The 18558-nt window shown below is 39.0% G+C and overlaps 1 protein-coding gene and 1 non-coding gene across 6 annotated transcripts in view; both read left to right on the top strand.

Annotated features, from left to right (window-relative positions):
* Window positions 1–18558, top strand: part of Sobp (sine oculis binding protein homolog) — a 155530-nt gene that overhangs the window by 19931 nt on the left and 117041 nt on the right. For 2 of the 5 annotated variants that reach the window (XM_074077425.1, XM_074077409.1), the window contains exons 4-5: window positions 15847–15942; window positions 16592–16743. In XM_074077425.1, the coding sequence (XP_073933526.1) occupies window positions 15847–15942; window positions 16592–16743 (248 nt within the window). Of the gene's footprint in view, window positions 1–15088; window positions 15303–15846; window positions 15943–16591; window positions 16744–18558 lie in introns of all 5 variants that reach the window. The other 3 variants (XM_074077433.1, XM_074077436.1, XM_020170100.2) reach the window with 3 other exon arrangements.
* Window positions 2782–2888, top strand: LOC141416361 (U6 spliceosomal RNA). The gene has a single exon (XR_012441107.1). It is a non-coding gene; the product is annotated as a U6 spliceosomal RNA (small nuclear RNA).

Genomic DNA, 18558 nt, shown 5'->3' with positions numbered 1-18558 from the left:
AGAATTAAAAAATAAATCAATGAAATTATTAGTGTAATTATTTTTGTTCACAAGGAAGGATGAAGTGAAGCAAATTTTTGTAGTGAGAGCTTCACTGCTGCAGAAAACCCTGTGTATCTAGGAGACCACACTGGAGATTGGAATCCTTTGACAGGTTTTCCCAGAGGCTTACAACTTGCCTATTCTGAGTCAAGAATCCTTGTAAATCCCTGAATACTTGAAAATGAAATGAAATGTGAAAAAGGAAAGAATATACTTTTCTTGATGCATTTATGTGGCAGTTTTTAATAAAATGCTTTTTACCTCAAATGTAAGTGCCCTTTTATTCCCCAAGGACAAGGTAAAACATGGGACCATCTACATCGCACACACAGGTTTGTGCAGAGGAAGATGAGACCAGTCTCCAAAAAATCAGCTTGATTTCCTGTGTGCAGAAACATCTTGCCTTTCTTTGAAAACACTGACCATTTCCTGTCCTCTAGGATGACTTGCACTCTCAGCTTTCCCAATTTGTGTCCAGGCATAGTCATGGAAATATGATATATTTTTTCAGGCAAATCTTGAAATTCCTAAGGGATTATAAGAACCAAGCTCCAAGGAACCATTAGCCTAACTGAGAATATGGAAACCCACACACGTGATCTGTTAAGCTCTATCTATGTATATAACTGAGTAACCCACAGTTAATAAGCATGTTACTTTTTGGCTCTTACAATTCTTACATGGAGTTGTTACTTGCAGGGAAGTGGGAATCAGAATGTGGTTTGCATTATGGTCATTATTTATTTTATCTGTTATTCAATATTCTTGGGGCTTGCATATGAATAATGTATTCCAAATCGCCATCGAGAAAACAGGATTTAATCAAAATTGCTTTGGCATTTGTTTATTTGTCCAACTCTTAAAATATGATTATTAAATAAAATTACCTAGAGTTAATGGGATTTGGATGACTTACTATTTATGTACTAGATATATTTCTCAAAAAACAAAAAGAAAAAAAAGAAAGAAAAAGAGTCTCACTGAACTCTCAGTTTTCCAAGTCACTTAGGACAGGGACAGGAGGAATTGTGGTGACTGCCAGGAATGGGAGCAGTTAGTAACATGAAACAATTTAATCGTAGTTAATATTTTTGAATAATTATTATGGGCTTCGTGCTAATAGATTGTATCATTTAATTTTCACAACAACTCTGTGAGGAGGCTAGTACTAACCTCATTTTACTGATGAGGAAACTGAAACACAGAGAAGTTAAGCAGTTTGCCCGAGGTAACACAGTTACTGGTATTGAACCTACACATTGTTCAATACTGGATTAACCAAAGCGCTATGCCATTCTTACAGTCCAATAAGTATTTGCTGGGTGTTTCTTATACTGTAGTAAAGCGTGTGAGTGTATATCGTTGTCCCTGACTACTAAGAACTATAAGAATAGTTGGCATATAATCAAGCCATCAGTTGTTTGCCTTTGGAACGTATGGTATAATTTTATCTGCATTTGGAGTGTGCATGGTAGGGTTGAAGGCTGCTAGAGTATCAGGAAGTCTCTAGGCAGATTATCAAGATCTGTTATATTTGTACAGTTGAGGAGAAGTGTCACTGAAACATAATATAGGCTAGAAGATCATCATTTAAAATTCAGTGCGATAAAGACAAAGACCAGCAATGTAAAAACTTGGCTACTGTGATACAGGTCCTGCTTTATCTTTCTTTATGCAATCAGGGGTTCTCTAAAAAGTATAAGGCAAATCTGAGTGTGTTTGATCATTCTTAGTTCCAGAGGGTGTGCCTAATCTGAATGATGTAGCAGAAGGATGCTAGAGCAGTACCCAGGACTAATTAACCTGGGTTGTTAATGCCTTATAATCCTGGACAAGTCACTTAGTGTCTCTTCATCCTGTTTCCTTATCTACAAAATGATGTGGTTTGCTTTTGTGATCTGAGTTTCCACTAACACTTATAAAATCCTGATTTTGTGACTTGTATAGCTAGTTACCGGATTTTATTATTTTGTGAGAGTATATTATAATATGCCCTAATATTTACTTGTTCATTAACTGAAGAAGTCTAAAAGCAAAATTACCAATGCATGTAGATACAGCAGTGAAAAGTCTGATGAAAGATTTGTGCCTTTTGGGACAACTCTGTGTGTGTGTGTGTTTGGTTTTTTGAGTAGTACCAGGGTTTGAACTCAGGGCCTTGCATTTGTTAGGTGAGCACTCTATCACTTAAGTCACACCTCCAGCCCCTTAAGACAACTTTTAATGATTAATTTTTTCTTTTAACAAGTGAGTTACTTGAAATAATAGATCTAACTTTTTAAAAAAGATAAAGTGTGCTAGAAATATGAAATGTGAGTAAACAAAAAGACTATGTCATCTATATGTAATTAGATCTAATCATTTTGATTCACATGTAAGTTTTGATCACTGGAAGCAATTCCTCAACTGTACAAAAGAGAAGTCAAATTCTATTTAATTTAATTTACCTAACCAGGCACAAGAAGAAACAGACGACATAAGTAGTCCTATATATACTAAAAAAAAAAAATCAAATAAGTAAATCCTTTCTGCAAAGAATGTTCTAGACCTAGATGAAGTCAGTGGTAAATTCTGTAAAACATTCAAGGAAAAAAATAAAACTAAACTTAGAGAAAACATCCTAGAAAATAGAAAAAGAGGAATTACTTTGACTTCATTTTATGATCTTGGCATTACATTGATCATATTACATGTTAAGGGCATTATATGTAAAGAAAAAGATAATTTATGTAACTGAGTGCTTGCTTTGACAGCATGTAGACTAAAAAATTGGAACGATATAGAGAAGATTAGCATGGCCTCTGTACAAGGAAGACATGTGAATTTGTTCATCATGAAGACCAATGCAAAAATCCTAAATAAAATTATAACAGACCAAGGCCAGTGACATATATAAAAGGATAGTAAATCATGACTAATTTGAATTTTTTTCTAGGAATGCAAAGTTTATATTTTAAAAGTCAGTAATATTATTAGCCACATTAACAAAATAAAAATTTTTAAAAATCTCATAAATTTTCCTAATAGATGCAGAAAAATAATTTGATAAAATATAACACAATAAATAGTAAAAACTCTTGACAAAGAGGGAACAGTCTAGAGCTTTCTTAATCTAACAAGAGATATCTACAAAAGCCCCACAGCAATACTATATTTCATGAGGAAATGCTGAAAGCTTTCTCCTGGAGATCAGGAATGAGGTAAAGGTGACCCCTACTACCTCTTGTATTCAATTTTGTACTAGAATTCACATAATAAGGCAAAAGGAATGAGATTCGAAAGGTAGAAATGCCATCTTGTGTATAGACCTGTGATCCCAATCTCCAGGTAAATGATTGTAATTGATGACTATATCTGTCAAGGTCTTTAAATACAAGTCAGTACCCCCAAGTCAGTTATACCTCTATAGAACAGTAACAAAACAATTCAAAAACACAAAGAATTCTATTTAAAATAGAATTTAAAAACCCAGGAAAAAACAAAATATGTGTAAGATTGTTTCACAGAAAACTATGAACATTGCTGAGAAAAATTAAGGAAGATGCAAATCTAGGAGGAATATACCAAATTTATAGATTGGAAACTATTTGCAAAGAGGTAGATTCCTTGTAAATGGCCTAAATATTTAATTTAATTCTGATAAATTAGAAAACTGTTTCTAAAATTTATATGGAGATGCAAAGGAGCAGTACTATCCAAGACCATCTTGAAGTAAAACAACAAAATTGGAAGACTTATGCATCCTGATCTCTGGATTTATTACACGATTAGAGTAATTAAGGCAATGAAATAATCATGTCCTGATAGACACATAAACCAGTGCAACAGAGACCAGGAACAAATACAAACAGACCTTTGGTTTATGACAAAGGCTTAGGCTCTTGTGAGCTTAGGCTGTCATGACAAAGTAACACAGATCAAGTAACTTAAGCAACTAGAATTTATTTTCTTGTAGTTTTGGAGACTAGAACTTCAAGATTAACGTGCCAGCAGATTGGTGTTTAGTGAGGGCTCTCTGCTTGTGTTGCAGATGATGGTCTTCTTGCTGTGTCCTCGTGTCGTAGAGATAGATAGATAGATAGATAGATAGAGCTATCTGGTGTCTTTTGCTTTATTGGTGGTACTGGGTTTGAACCTAGGACCTTGTGCTTGTTAAGCTTGTTAACCATGCCCCCCAGCCCTTTTTGCTTTAGTTATTATTTGCATAGGGTCTTGTGTTTTGGCCCGGGCCAGTCAATCCTCTTACCTATGCCTCCTACATAGCAGTGAGCCATCACATCTGGCTAATATGGGGTTCTTAACAGAGAGCAACTTTGCTTCCCCAGGAAACATTCGGTGTGTCTGGAGAAATTTTGGTTGTCACATGGGAAAGGGCGTGTTACTGGCATTGAGTGGACAGAGTCCAGGGACGCTGCATCCTTTGATGCACAGGACAGCCCACAAATTATCTAGTCCAGAATGTCAGTGGTGCTGCGCTTGAGAAACTGTGTGACTGTGATGCCAGCGCTACCCCAGGACACCTCTGTGAACCACTCCAAGTCCTCTTGACTGCATCTCTTACCTCAGGGCTTGCTGTAGTACTTTGACCAGCTTAGATGTGTGCATGTGAAAGCACCTTGCCTCACATATGTGACATCTGTCTCTAGCTCCCTGCTGGGACCTGGCAGCAAGAGCATCCCTTGTGGACCATTCAGCAGTCACTCACTCATGTGTAAACTGGAGGTGTACGGAAATCAACACACTAGATCAATGGGGGATAAGAGCTGATGAATAAATTCTTACTTCTTTTGTCTCTCAGGGATAGTTATGAAATACATTCCATAAATTCCAAAGAATTCCCTGTGTGATTGGATACCAGTCTCCCTTAGCAGTGGCCAACTCAATAACTCATTCTTCTGCTGGCTCTTTCCTCTCCTCTTGTCCCTCACTCTTACATGCTGGAATCACACACCAGTGAACTACACACTCACAAGTCATCTCAGATTCTGTTTTCTGGGACCATGTGTCTGGAAGCCCATAGAGAAAAGACCAGAAGTGAATGAAAGAGAATTCAAAAAGTTAGAATCTTAGGAGTATTTTTTATCTTTTCCTTTTAAAGTTTAGCATAAATCTATGATAAAAGAGTGAAAAATAAGAGTGCCAGATTCTTGTTGGTATAAATATTGCAATGCTCTGAAGAGGTCATTTAAAAATGGTTCCATCATCTAAAAAATTTCTTGAGCCTCCTATGGTAAGGGTAGGGGACAAAAGTGCTGCTCATACAGAAGGAGAAAAAAACAAAGAAATTAAGTGAGAGATTCAAGAAAAAAGAGAAAAGGGGGGGAAAAGAATATCCTCCATCTGTACTCCTTTAAATGGATTTTATTATTTTCAAAAATTTTAACATCCTTGAGTTTTATTGGAAGGAATTACGAGTACATATAGTTAAATGCTCTTTTTCACAGGTGAGAAAAATGAGGTCTAGGGAGGCTAAATGACCTTCTTAAGGTCACTCAGCTGCATTAATGGTAGAGCCATTTTGAAATAGGAGCACCATCTAATCATGGATTCTAAATCACACATGCTGTGACTCCCCTAAGGCAGCCTGGGACTTCTCTTGGCATTATCTAAACTGTTTTTGGGGTTATGACCTAGCTACGATAATACTTTCAGGATACCATGCCCTAGGTCACCAAGGAGCTAAGATGCTAACAGGAAATAGGAGGAAATGTCAGCTGTGCCTTCAGCTGTGTTAGAGGGTGGCTGTGTTTCTGGAATTTCTTGTTATTCTAGGGACATTCCCAATGCTGACTTCTCAAAGTTCCTGTTAAATTGAGAAGCCTTAGTTTGTGGACTTGGCCAAGGAGAGTGGAAATAGTGATTCCATTCTGGAGCTTTTCACTGGTGCTTCTCTCTCAGACAATTTTGTTCTGAGTGATTACCAAAGATGGTGCCCTTGGCTTCCTCCATCCCTCCAACCCTGGGTATCCATCCACCCAAAGTGCACCTAGTAAGGATTTCCTATTCCTTAAGAGGAGCCTAAGTCAGACATTTCATTCTAATGAACAAGATAGACACATTTCCTGTCTTACCTGGCTCAGTCTGGTGGGCTTTAGCCACCTTAAAAAAATAAATAAACTCAATCAAGTCTGAGGATTGTCAAGTCCAGACTTCTGTGGATTCCCTCCAGTTTTGGAGTCAGGGAAGACCTCTCTAGAATGAAGTTTAAGATAACATAAAAAGGATTGAATTGCTCAAGGATTTGGGGGTTGTGGGTGAGAAAGCAGCATAGGTAAGACTCCAAACAAAGAGACAGCCTTAAGTAAGCGCAAGAAGCCAGAGGTGTAGGCTGCTTGGTCATGTGAGCCATGCCAAGGAGTTCCACCTTTTTGAGGGCTGTGGATGCAAGTGAAGGGTTTTGGACAGGTAAAAGTAGTGACCAGGTTTATGTTTAGAATTCCCTGGATGAGAAGTGGAGAGACTGAACTGGACAGGAGTGACTTCCAGAGGCCATGTGTGATATGAGCAAGAGGTATTAGTGGCTTCACTGGGAAGGGCAGCCATAAACTCCATGAGGACAAGGCACCTAGAACAGTGCCTGGCACACAAGTAGACTTGGTAAATATTTATTGAATGAATGAGTATATTATAATAACATTTAAGAAGACCTGTGATTATTCAAAATGTGGGAGGTGAGAGGGAAGAAGGAGGCAGAAAGGATAGCAGATTTCTGCCAGCATATTCTGGGTGGATGGTTAGAGCAGGCACTGAGATGGGAAACATGGTGAAGGGGGATGATTGGGGTATGTGTGTGTGTGCACCTTTGAACATGACTTGCTAAGATGTCTGGGAGGCAATTGGATATGATAGATCATGAGCTAAATAAGGTAAATTATCTTATTAACAGTGTTCTTTTAATAATGCTTTTTCTCACTCAGAGGTTCTATACAAAGCAGTTTGACCCTTAAATCCTAATATGCTGCCATTTGTATTTCTTTGTAGATAGTGCCCCTTCAAACAGGGCAAGGGCTCAAAAGTGCTTTTCTAGCAGTAATGAACTTCCTGGTGTGTACTTTTTGACTTGACTCTCAGATGCTGAATGGGCTTCAACCACACAGTGGAGAGAAGTTCGGTACAGAATAAACCCATGATTGCCACATCACTGTCCCAGAGCATATTAAATCAGTCAGGAGGTTAGATCTAAGGCTTATGGATGGGGGACAAGATTTTACTTAGCTCTTTGTCTGTGGCAGCCAAACAGTGAATAGCAACTACTCAGTGTATTCAGTATTACTCTCCTTTTGTCTTATTTTTTTATTTCTGCCATTTTTTTTCTAGGATTTTACAGGAAAAGGGTTGCCTGATGAGTGTAGCAGATACCATGGGACTTAGTGATCACTAAGGGTGTCTTTGATCACTGTGGTGGACTAGTAGGTGTCAGTCATTGTGTACCACACTGGTCACATGACTGTCTTTCTGCCCAGTGCAGACAAAGAGGTTCCTGGCAACTGAGGATTCAAATTCTGGGCAAAAGAAGAGAAATTTTCCTGATAATTAATGACCCACATGGCAGTGCTTTTGCCTCAGAGCTATTGTAGGCCAGTGGAGCATCATGTCCCAGGGAGCCTTCCTCAGAAGTGCAGTCTTGGGAATTTTTTTTTGTGAAAAGACGTGTCCATGGTCAAATGTGTGAAATGCAGCACATTCTATCTCCCTCTTAAAGATCCTTAATTATACAATGTGGAACCAAAATGTCCTGCAATGAAAAGGCTGTTGTTGAACTTTGCTTAGCCTGGTGTTTTCCACACATATTTAACCATGGAAGTCTTTTTAAAGTTAACAGCCAGTTAAGTAACCCATGAGATTAGTGTTTGGGGAATGTGCTTTGGGAATTGTTGCATACAAGACTCTGAATTTTTCTTACTCTGAAGTTCTATCTTTTTCCCTTCCTGTTCACATTTCTTAGGGTGAGTACATAGGAATACAGCCTCTCTAGGGGCAGTCCTGAGAAGTAGAGACCAGGTCATAAAAGACGCTTTTAAGAAGGAGCCCCTTCACTGGCAAATCAGTGTAATTATGGGGAGATAATTCAGATTAATTTCAGGAAGCCAGAGATACATGTGCTCAGTAGTGTCATGTTAAAGAATCCAAGTTCAGTATAGTATTTAACAGTGAATTACAGATCGAGTATTCTTATCTGAAGTACATAATAAGGTGTCTTGGGAGTGGGACCCAAGTCTAAACAACATTCATTGATGTTTAATACACACTTTATGCTCATGACCTAAATGTAATTTTATAGCATAGTTTCAGTGTACCTGTGTTTCAATTATGACCCATCAGGAAATTTTCCGCTTGTGGCGTCATGTCTGCCTTCAAAAAGTCTCAGATCTTGGAGCATTTTGGATTTCAGATTTTTAGATTATGGATGCTCAACCTATATTATTTTGTGATTTCTTATGGTCTCTCCTTTTATCTCCTTCTTGGTTTGCATGCTGGGAAAATAAGTGAGGAAGGGATGCTGCAAATAAAACAACTTCATTTTGTTTGCATTTGAGTCCAGAGTCAATTTCCACCAATAGCTCATTGGGTTTTTCTACTTTGACTAGAAACACAGGAAGAAGAGCTCTCCGCAATTTGAATTATTTCTGGGCCGGTCCTATCCCTACATTTTGGTCATTGCTTTAGTTCCACTGTTAAATCTGTCCTCTGTATTTCCACTGTCACTCTATAGGGTCAGTACCTCATCCCCTTTCCCCTGCGTTCATTCCTTCATCTGTCCATTTACTCATTCTTTGAGCATGGTTTGAGCACTGCTGTATGCTTGGCCCTGAATGCAAAGAGTGAATGAGACACAGACCCTGTGCTCATGTTGCTTACCAAGGATTCCCATCTTCCTGAATTCTGATCCATCCTGGTGGAGTGACGTGTCTCAGCACATCTCTGATCCTGTCATGTCCTACTGAGAAACATCCAGAAACTTCTTGTTACCTGTGCAATAAAGATGAGCCTCCTCACTCTCCCATAGTGAAGTGATATTCAAGGGACTTTTGTAGAGGCCCCACTGGCATGAGTCTAATCTCTGACTTTTCCCTTCACACAATTTTGGTCAACTGGATACATTCAGGACTCCTGCCCACCCTGCACCTGCCTGCTACTCTCTGGCTCTCCCGCCGTTCTCTCTGTCTTTTCTCTCCTCTTGAACTTCCTCCCCCTTCAAACCCTTCAAGACCCAACTCACAGGCTGTGTGGTCTTGAACAGCTCAGGAGATCTTAGATCCTTTTTCTTCCTGAATTCTCCTTGCTCATGATAAGTCACACATAGTTCTGTCTTTTCTCTTGCTATCAGGGCCATATCCTGCTCAAGCCAATATCCTTGACAAGTTACCTAACATAGGGACCTACATGTAAATCTCAAATTATTTCTGGAATCATGCCCTTGATGTCTCTGTCTATAGCAACATAGAGTAATATGCAAAGAATTAAAACTGGCTAGGAAAGTTCCATTAGAAAATTGAGAATTAATTTAAAATTCTGTCATTAGTCTGTGATTTGGGAGAGTATGTGCTCATTTCTTTGACTTACAGGAACCATGTTTTAATTTATGTTTAGAGAATAGATTTTATTTTGTGGTTAAGTACTATTCTATTTAGAGGGGTGTGGACTATTTAAATTCTTGAAATTCCTTAAATCTAGTTTCAAAAGAAAATTAGGGATATTTTAGGTACTATAAAGACTCATAAAGTTATACGGATCTCTGTCATTTAATTGTTTCCACTCCTTTAATGAGAAATCAGTGCAATAAAATTTTATTAATTCTGACTCTTTTATGTGGGAACTTTGATTGTTCAGTACTGAGGTGGCAGACTTTTCAGTTGTTACTCTGATAACTTTTAAAAATAGCAAACTTCTCAGGCACCTTGGCAGATCCACCCATGTGTGGATCGTTAATGTAGTAATTACAAAGAAATCTCATCTATTAATTATAGAATATCTGGAGTGCAGTGATATATTTGGCAACATCTTGTCAACTACTAATTCAAGTTAAGTAGTTTTTTTAAAAGAATAACTATAAGTGAGGCTTTTGTTAATTCTAATGTCTTTACTCTTAATCTGAGTTAGTGAGATTTAACCAATTCCTGGGCTTTTCCTCATATTCAGGGCAGCAGTTCTATAGACATCACCTATGGAAGGGTATGGTCCAAGAGACATACCCCTGGTCACCAGGCCACTCCAGATTGCAGCTCTAATTGCAGCAATTCTAAGGAAGGCTCGTTTGCATATGGAAAGTGCCTACTTTCATTTGCTCCTCACCACAGTTGCAGTTAGGTGAGCATTATATCCCTCCAGTGACTTCCCACACCTCTCAACTAGAATGGGCAATCTTAGTAAAAGGTGAAAGTTGTATATGTTATGAAGAGAAACCAGAGTACAGAATGGGCAATAGTAGCACCTTCCCCAATGTCTGTCTTTATTTCTCTGAGCTCAGCCACAGTGGCTTTCAAATATGAGACACTTAGGCTTGCAAAGCAATGTCTATCTATTACTTCATTTGCTTAGAAAAAGTCACCCCCTGGAGACTTTTGCAAGTGGATCTGCTGCTGGTTTTCTTTTCCAGCGATCCCTAGCTGTGCCATTATTCCCCACCCAGTCAACATCTGCTGTGCCTCATAGTCACAGTCACAGGGCACTCTGAACATTTGACATTGTGCTGCAGTGTAATCAGACAGTGTTTTCTTCTGTCCACTGTGTGCTCACTGACTGCTATCATGATGCTTCTAGCTGTATGCCCAAGACTAGACCTTGGCTAAGTAATGACCAAAGGCTCTGTGCCACAGCTCCCTCCTGCCCCGCTGCCTTTCTCATGGGAGCACTACCCTCAGCAGCTCTCCCCTTCCTATGAACACTTTTTCATCATTCTGCAATAGAAATCATTACTTAAAAATACATGTCGAGCCTACTTGCTTTCAGAAAATTTGTATTTTATCAGGGTATAAGCCTAAGAAATGACCCTCTAATGGTGGAGTTTAATTTTAGTGAGTAATTGAGGGATATGTTTTTGGAAACTAGGGTTTTCTTATTTGCACCCTTGAAATTACAATGTAGGTGGTCTTCCACTTCCCACATGAAAAGCCAACCTTATCCATGTCCTGTTCTGATTTCCCCTCTTTAAAAAAGAGAAGGCTGGACCTCTGGTGGCACATGCCTGTAATCCCAGTTACTCAGGAGATAGAGATCAGGAGGATTGCAGTTTGAAGCCAGCCTAGGGGCAAAAAGTTAATGAGATCCAATCCCAGCCAACAAGTTGGGTGTGGTCATTCAAGTTTGTAACCCCAGCTATAAGGGAGGCATAAATAGGAGGATCACTGTTTGAGGCTGGCCCCAGGCAAAAAATGCAACAACCTATCTGAAAAATAACTAAAAGACAAAAAGGAGATGGGGGCATGGCTCAAGTGGTAAAATGCTCCCTAGCAAGCAGGAGGCTCTGAGTTCAAACCCCAGTACTGCCAGAGAGAGAGAGAGAGAGAGAGAGAGAGAGAGAGAGAGAGAGAGAGAGAGAGTAAGAAAAAGAGAGAGAGGAGAGGAGGCTGGAAGAGTATTGGTAGTCCACGGTTAGAATAACTGCTTCCTGAGATCCAGGTATTACTGGTTCTGTCTCATCATTTAGTGTTCACATACACTTGCTGGTGCAGGTTCAGGTGGGATGTATGTAACAGATCATGTCTCACAGTCATAAAGAAGTAAAACTTGCACTGTGGGCCTTTAACTTTTTTTTTTCTTAAATCAATCAACAAGTATTGATTGAGTAACACTTCAGCTGCCTCCTGAAAGACATTTTGACCTTTTTGATTTCATTTTCCTGGTCTAGTGGAGTGATGCTGAGCAGTGTGCTTTGTAAGTAGCAGAATCCGTGACGGATTTTAGTACTTTACGTGGAGGGAAGTCTTGTGGATGTTGTGTAATCTCACATGCTTGGAAAAGCCCTAGCACAGTGGCCAAGAGCTTGGCCGCTGGAATCAGATAACTGCTCATCAGATAGGCCTTGGTAGGTGCGTGCTGAGTTGGAGCAGTTTGAGTTGTGACCTCTAAACTCACTTACCTGCTTGGGTGTGGTTGGTTGTGATTAAGATTAAATGATGGTGAATGATGGTGAAATGCACTATGCCTGGCACCTACTAAGAACTAAATAATGGCTAGCTATGATGATTTCTCCCTGGTCTCCTTGTGCGTTCACTTCTAGAACACAGGGAGTTGTATAGAAATTTCTGCAGGATTCAGTGGAGAATTTTAACTTGGGCTGCCTTAAGGCCTAGAAATGAACTATTCTAAGAAGATTCTTTGCAGAAGCACTGCAAAGAAAGCACACTTAAACTCTAGTTTCTTGCTTGCCTTCTGGGCCATGTTTCTATTCTGCTCGTGTTTGCAGTACTGGGATTGAGCCCAGGGCATGTTAGGCAAATGTTCTACCACTGAGCTATATCCCTAGTCCCTTTATTCTCTTCTTAAGAATAGCTACTTCAACAAATAGATTGGCAGAGTGCTGCCTAGGCCATACTTTCATTTCATGGCATGGAACACGCAAGAGTACCCTCAGACTGCTTTGCAACTTGTCTCAAAATGCACTTTGGGTCTTGAAATGATTATCTGGATGTGTGCATTCTAGGAACTGTTGGAGGAGATAAGCATCACCAGCAAATGCTTTCAGAATTTTCCCTTGGTCTTGGACTCCCATGAAAGTGACAATTAAAATTATAGTTTAGACTCCCATGAAAGTGACAATTAAAATTGTAGTTTAATTGCTTGGGGTCCATTAAGGGTTTCCTGATTTTTCTTTGGACTCTGGTCAAGAAAGCTAGTATGTGTGTTTGTAGGCATAATTCAGATGGCCCAAGATCACTAACCAATAGCCATTCTTATTTTTAAGAATAAGATAAGGCAATTTCTCAAATAACTTTGGCAAGGCATTCCCGAAATGTTTGATCTCATACTTCTCTGCACTGTAATAAATAAACACAGTTTTGATTTCATCTTAGAGTAATTAATCTGGACTTTCTCTTCTGGAATGTAAAATAGAAAAGTGTTTTATAACTCTTTGAACATTGGATTAGAAAGAAAATGCCCTAAACATTGTGTTTAATTAAATCCTAAAGAGGTGGTGCAAGCATTTCATGATTAATTAAAACATGCATATTTATATGATAGCATATGAAAATTTTATCATGTTATATAAATTGCGTTGGGAATGTGATTTAATGCTATAAACATTTTGCATTCATTGTTGCATTATCCATCATGAAAAGCACGGATGCTAATGGCCATAAGATAATGTGGTATAAAATTCTTTTGTATGAGTCTTCCATGAGATAATCTCAAGTCCCTATGCATATTCTTTCAGCCTAAATATAAAATAGGAAATTAGGTTTGCTCTAATTTGAGGAATATTTTTAAAAATTTTTTTTAAAGCAGTTCAAGTTAGAAAAACTAAATTGCCAGAGTTTTCTATTTTGCCAGTTAAAGCATGCATGTCATTACCAGGTTTTCGGTTTAAAAAAAAAAGGTAGTTGAAACAAGCTGATGCTTTAGCTTTAATTTCTTATGAAAAGTTCATTTTTCTAGGGGCAGTCATGCTAAGATGGAGGTACCCTGTCATGTCTGATGACAGAATTTAAAAGCTGTGTTTTGTCCAACAAAATTAATTTAGTTGATCTTTTTTTAAGTTTAATGTTAATATAAATGAGTTTTGGAATACTAGAATATCTGAGATATCTGAAAATGTTTTCTTGAACTTTTGAGATAACCCACTTATCAGACTTCTTTGGATCATTAGTTGTTAATAAGTTTGATAACAGAAAAGGAGAACTCTGATAGAAGTTATCCAAAGTGTTTGCCTCTGTGAAACAGAATTTTAATGAAAAAATGGATGGGAATGCTGATTTATTTAATAAGACCGATGCTAACCAGCATTTAAGACTTCACTGCCAGATACAAAAGTGTACAGTTCTTTTGTCTCATCTTCCCATATTGTTACTTTGAAGTCGGAGTGATTTGTAGGACTAATCTGTTTTAAAATTCTAATTTTTTAATTTATTTGTTAGTTCTATTTTAAGAAACTTTCCTTGCCTGTCTTTAAAAAATGACAAGTGGGCCTGTGCGGTGGTGATGGAGTGAAGCCTGGGAAAACCTGGGAGCTGCCATTTGGCCCCAGGCATCATCCTCCAGGCCTGGCTAAGCACCAAGCCTTCTCATTGCTTTGCCTTACTTTTTCTCATTTTGGTTTTAGCCCATTATAATTAAAAGATCTAGGACTTCAAAAATCTTATGTCTTGTTTCCCAAACCAGACTCTAAAGGAAGAACTAAAGGGGAACCTAATGTATGTTCTTGGGAACGGGGCTCCTCGGGAAGGGGGTCCTCATTAAACTGTGACATCATGTCATTTCCTCCATAAATTTTTTTTTCCTTACAGATTTCACCAGAATCAAGCTATTATCACTGGATTGTTGTGGGAGTTTTGCTGTGTCATCTTCTTTTTCAGGAATTTAAACTTTTAAGGCATTTTATTGTTTGCCAAAAATAGAAACTGTTAGTGCTAGTTAGTTTAGTAATGGTGGATGATTATTTTTAAAATATGCTACTTCTAATCTAATTTAAGAGAACGCCGTACTCTAAGGTAAATAATACGAGTTTGCTACCATAGATACCATGTAAACCATCTATTTATAAATAGGTACTTTATTAAAGATCATGTAAAATATAAATAAAAGCTTTCTTTGAGTAGAACAATTATTAAATGCAATAATCGTTTTACATATGAATTCATATTATGACTTCATTTAAAGGAAGTTATGTTTTGAAAAATGTTTGTCTAACATCAATGATTGTTTTTTACCTTGTCTTATTTGATAATTAACAATAGATCACGATTTGTAAAATTAAAAAAGGGCATTAAAATGACTATACTTATTCCATTTAGGTAAATAAAATGCTGCCCATAGTTCTGAGTGATGATACTCAGGGGAAGAGAGCCATATCACTGCATTACAAATTAGTTTGCTTCTAATTTTGCAGGCTGACGACCACACTGCCTCAAACCAAATCTTTCCCCTGGAAATGGAATGATTGCATGACAGACTCTATGAACCATGAATATGTCAACAACTCATGGACCAGGCCTTGCTTAGCAATTAGTCTTTGGGGGATTTTATTCAGAAATCAGACTACACTATACCAGAGCTTGTTGGGGATTTTGTGATTACCATTCATGTCTACAGCATGAGTCTGGGTTAGTACAAAAAAAAAGTCCGTAAAGGAAGAAGAACTGTGGCTAATAGTGGCAACTAGTGTCACACACACACACACACACAGTTACTTGGGAGAAGAGAGAGCACTCAAGATTCAGCAACAGCCCCTAACAAGGCAGCAAGGAAATATTTCATAAACTTCTAAAGTCTCCTTTCTTCCCCCTGAAGTAGGCCAGTGTTTCCCTAACTTCAGACATTTGACTATCACCATCCCAATTTTGTCACTACTTCTTACCACTCGCACTGTGATATACTCAGTGTATTTTATTAACTTACTATCTTTAAAAACCTATCTTTGTTTTAGGCAGTAATGGACGTGATTATCATGGGCTTGTGACAGTTACAGTTGCTTTCTTTTCATACAAAGGAAGTGAAATGCAGCATTTTAAATATTAGAAATATTTTCATACTACCTAAAATCCCTCTGAGCCCTCCTCTGACATGGATGACTGGTCCTTCAGGAGCTGGGGGGCCCCATTCTGACTGAGCATAATCCGACACCCTCATTACCATCCCTTCATCCAGGGAGCAGGAAGCACAGCACATGGAGCAGAACGGAAATGAGACCTGTGTCTCCCCCAGGACACCAGCGCGGGAAGGCTGCGTCGTGGGGACAGTTCAGTGAGCCAGGCTTGTCCCTTTGTATTGCCAGCATCTGGCTTCTCATAACTTTCCTTTTTGACTAAGCACATGGCTTGGGAATCATTATATTTTGAGAGTGAACAACAGCCCATATTATTTAATAGTCATAGGGAGCATGCCATGGTGGGGCCTGGACCCTGGCTGCCAAGGTTCACACCAGGGCATTGCATTTGTAGGTTAGCACTCTACAGATGATCCCACCCAATGCAAATCTGGTAGACTTTCAGCAGGACCTTTGAAGAAATGGGTCATTTCTTTTACAAGCTTCATTATTTTATTACTGGGGCTGGTTTGACTAGGTGGATGGAGACTAGGCTAGGAAGTACTAGGAACTCTTGTGACTCTTAGTCATGCTCCTGTTTTAAGTAAATGTCTTTTGGATACTCAGCCCCACACCCTGCCCCTCACCAAAAAAAAGGAGGAAAAAAGTGAGAAAGGAGAGAAACAAAGATAAAAACACTCAGTAACCCCCCCACCCCAAGAACTGAAAATGGTGAGGACTGGAAACTGCAGTCAGCTCCGAAAACTGCAGTCAGCCCCCTGGGAGCTCTGTGAGGGTCAGGGTGTGTCTAAGTTTGAAGGGATGTCTGCCTCTGATATGAACATTTTTCTTATACTTTTGTTATAGAAGATGATGTGTCAAATGTACAAATAATGTGTGCCTGGTGCCAGAAAGTGGGAATCAAGCGCTATTCCCTGAGTATGGGAAGCGAGGTGAAAAGCTTCTGCAGCGAAAAGTGCTTTGCGGCCTGCCGGCGAGCCTACTTCAAGAGAAACAAGGTAAGCCACCTTAGAGAGGCCACGCGGCCCCACTACTAGCCGAGATGCTGCGCCCTGCCACTTGCCTATTTTTATTCTTTATCCGTTCTTTCTCTGTCACACTTAACCTTGGGGACTAAGAAATCCCTTTCTAATGTGTAAACTGTTCTTCAGTTTCTCTTGGCTTGGTCTTTGAATTTTGAGAGGGCGAATGAATCTGATGAGGACACTGGAATAACAACTGATGTCCTGGTGGGAGGGGTCTGTTCAGAAGGAGAGGGCACAGGCTAGAGTCCATGAGAGAGAAGTGCAGAGGTGTCTTACAAGAGCTGAGAAGCCAGCTGCAGCAGCATGGCCAGAAAGGTCTAGTCCACTCAGTTTCATTCTTGTTCCCACTGAGAATATCGTTGTTGCTCTTTCCAAAAGCTGACTCACCAATCCTAGTAAAGAAAAACGTCAAGTGGATTGATCTTGAAAAAAGGGGGCATTATGAGTACATAAATCAACATATTCTAGTGGCCAAGTATTTGTGAGAAGCATGGTGGGTAGACAAGGGAACAGCCATAGTTGTAGATTTGATTTTGTTTTATTTAAAAAGACATCCTAGGTATGAAAGTGTCCTTTTAGAATACCACTAGCCACCACTGATGGAAAATGGGATGCATAATGTTATAATCACACCCACGCTCAACTCCTCCCGTACAAATTTCTTAATACTTGAAGAATTGCTGTAGCATTTTGCCACCAAGTACTGAAGTAAAGTGCTAGTGCTTGATGATTTTTCATTGATCTGTAAAGCTTCCTTAATTCGTAAACCATCCACATTTTGTTAAGCATTTCCATTTCCATAGTACAAGAAAAAAAAATCTGTCCTTTCTTGAAGCAATTATTATTTTTTAAAGACTAATATTTGCAGTCCTGAAATGCTAGGCATGGGCTCACTGCATTGCAAGAAGCACTGTTGCAGCAAATTATTTCCTGCCAATTTGGGTCACATGCATTCTGCCAAAAAAAACATAATGCCTAAAGAATTAGGCTGCAGAATTCAGTGGGGTGGAATTTTAGTAGCAATCTCTAAGAATTAGGTTCATAATCTTTTCTGGAACACGGAGGCAAGTAAGGAAATTGTTTGGAATTCCTTTGGGATGGTCAACAGTGGAGTTCACTTTCTCTTGGGAGGGGCTAGTGAGACTGGGGAGAGGGTAGGCAGAAGGACACATGGGAGACACGTTTTGTTTTAATATGGGGGGATTAAAGTGATCTCTAAGACCCTGGGGCTCCCATTTTGAATGCTGAACACTAGGGTAACAATCCCAGGAGTGGGCCCAGTGCTTTTCTTCTCCAAAGCCCTACTTACCACAACAAAATACTTTGCATTCCATCACAGAAGATGGCTATAGAGCAGGGCTTTTTGTGTTTCTGTGATTCTGAAGGGTTAAGGGTCTGAATCTTGAAGGGCTGCGTGTAGTGAGTAAAATCAAGCAAGATGCATTTGTCACAGCCCTGTGGATACATGTTCCAAGTAGCAAAGTGGTTTTACTTTATAGTAAGCTTTTGAAGAAAGGCATTTGATACCATTTGGAAAAGCAGCTCAGAATACTATATAAGGTATAGTTTTTAAGAAAAGTCTCATTATAAAGTTTAAGGTCAAACTGAATTTAAACTTTCATAGCATATAGTTTTGAAACACAGAAAACTCAGAGCCAAGATAGGAATTAGTGTTTGGAATCCTTACAGTAAGTGAAATCAGCAGTGGGAGGACTATTGTATTTTACTTTCCACCAGGAGTTCCTGAGGTCGGTCATTGGCTCTTACAAAACCTTAGAGTTGCAGTGA

The sequence above is a fragment of the Castor canadensis genome, chromosome 1 (assembly GCF_047511655.1).
Source record: "Castor canadensis chromosome 1, mCasCan1.hap1v2, whole genome shotgun sequence".
NCBI classification, from domain to species: domain Eukaryota; kingdom Metazoa; phylum Chordata; class Mammalia; order Rodentia; family Castoridae; genus Castor; species Castor canadensis.
Note: the sequence above shows the minus strand (reverse complement) of the source record. Positions and strands in the feature narration are given on the sequence as shown.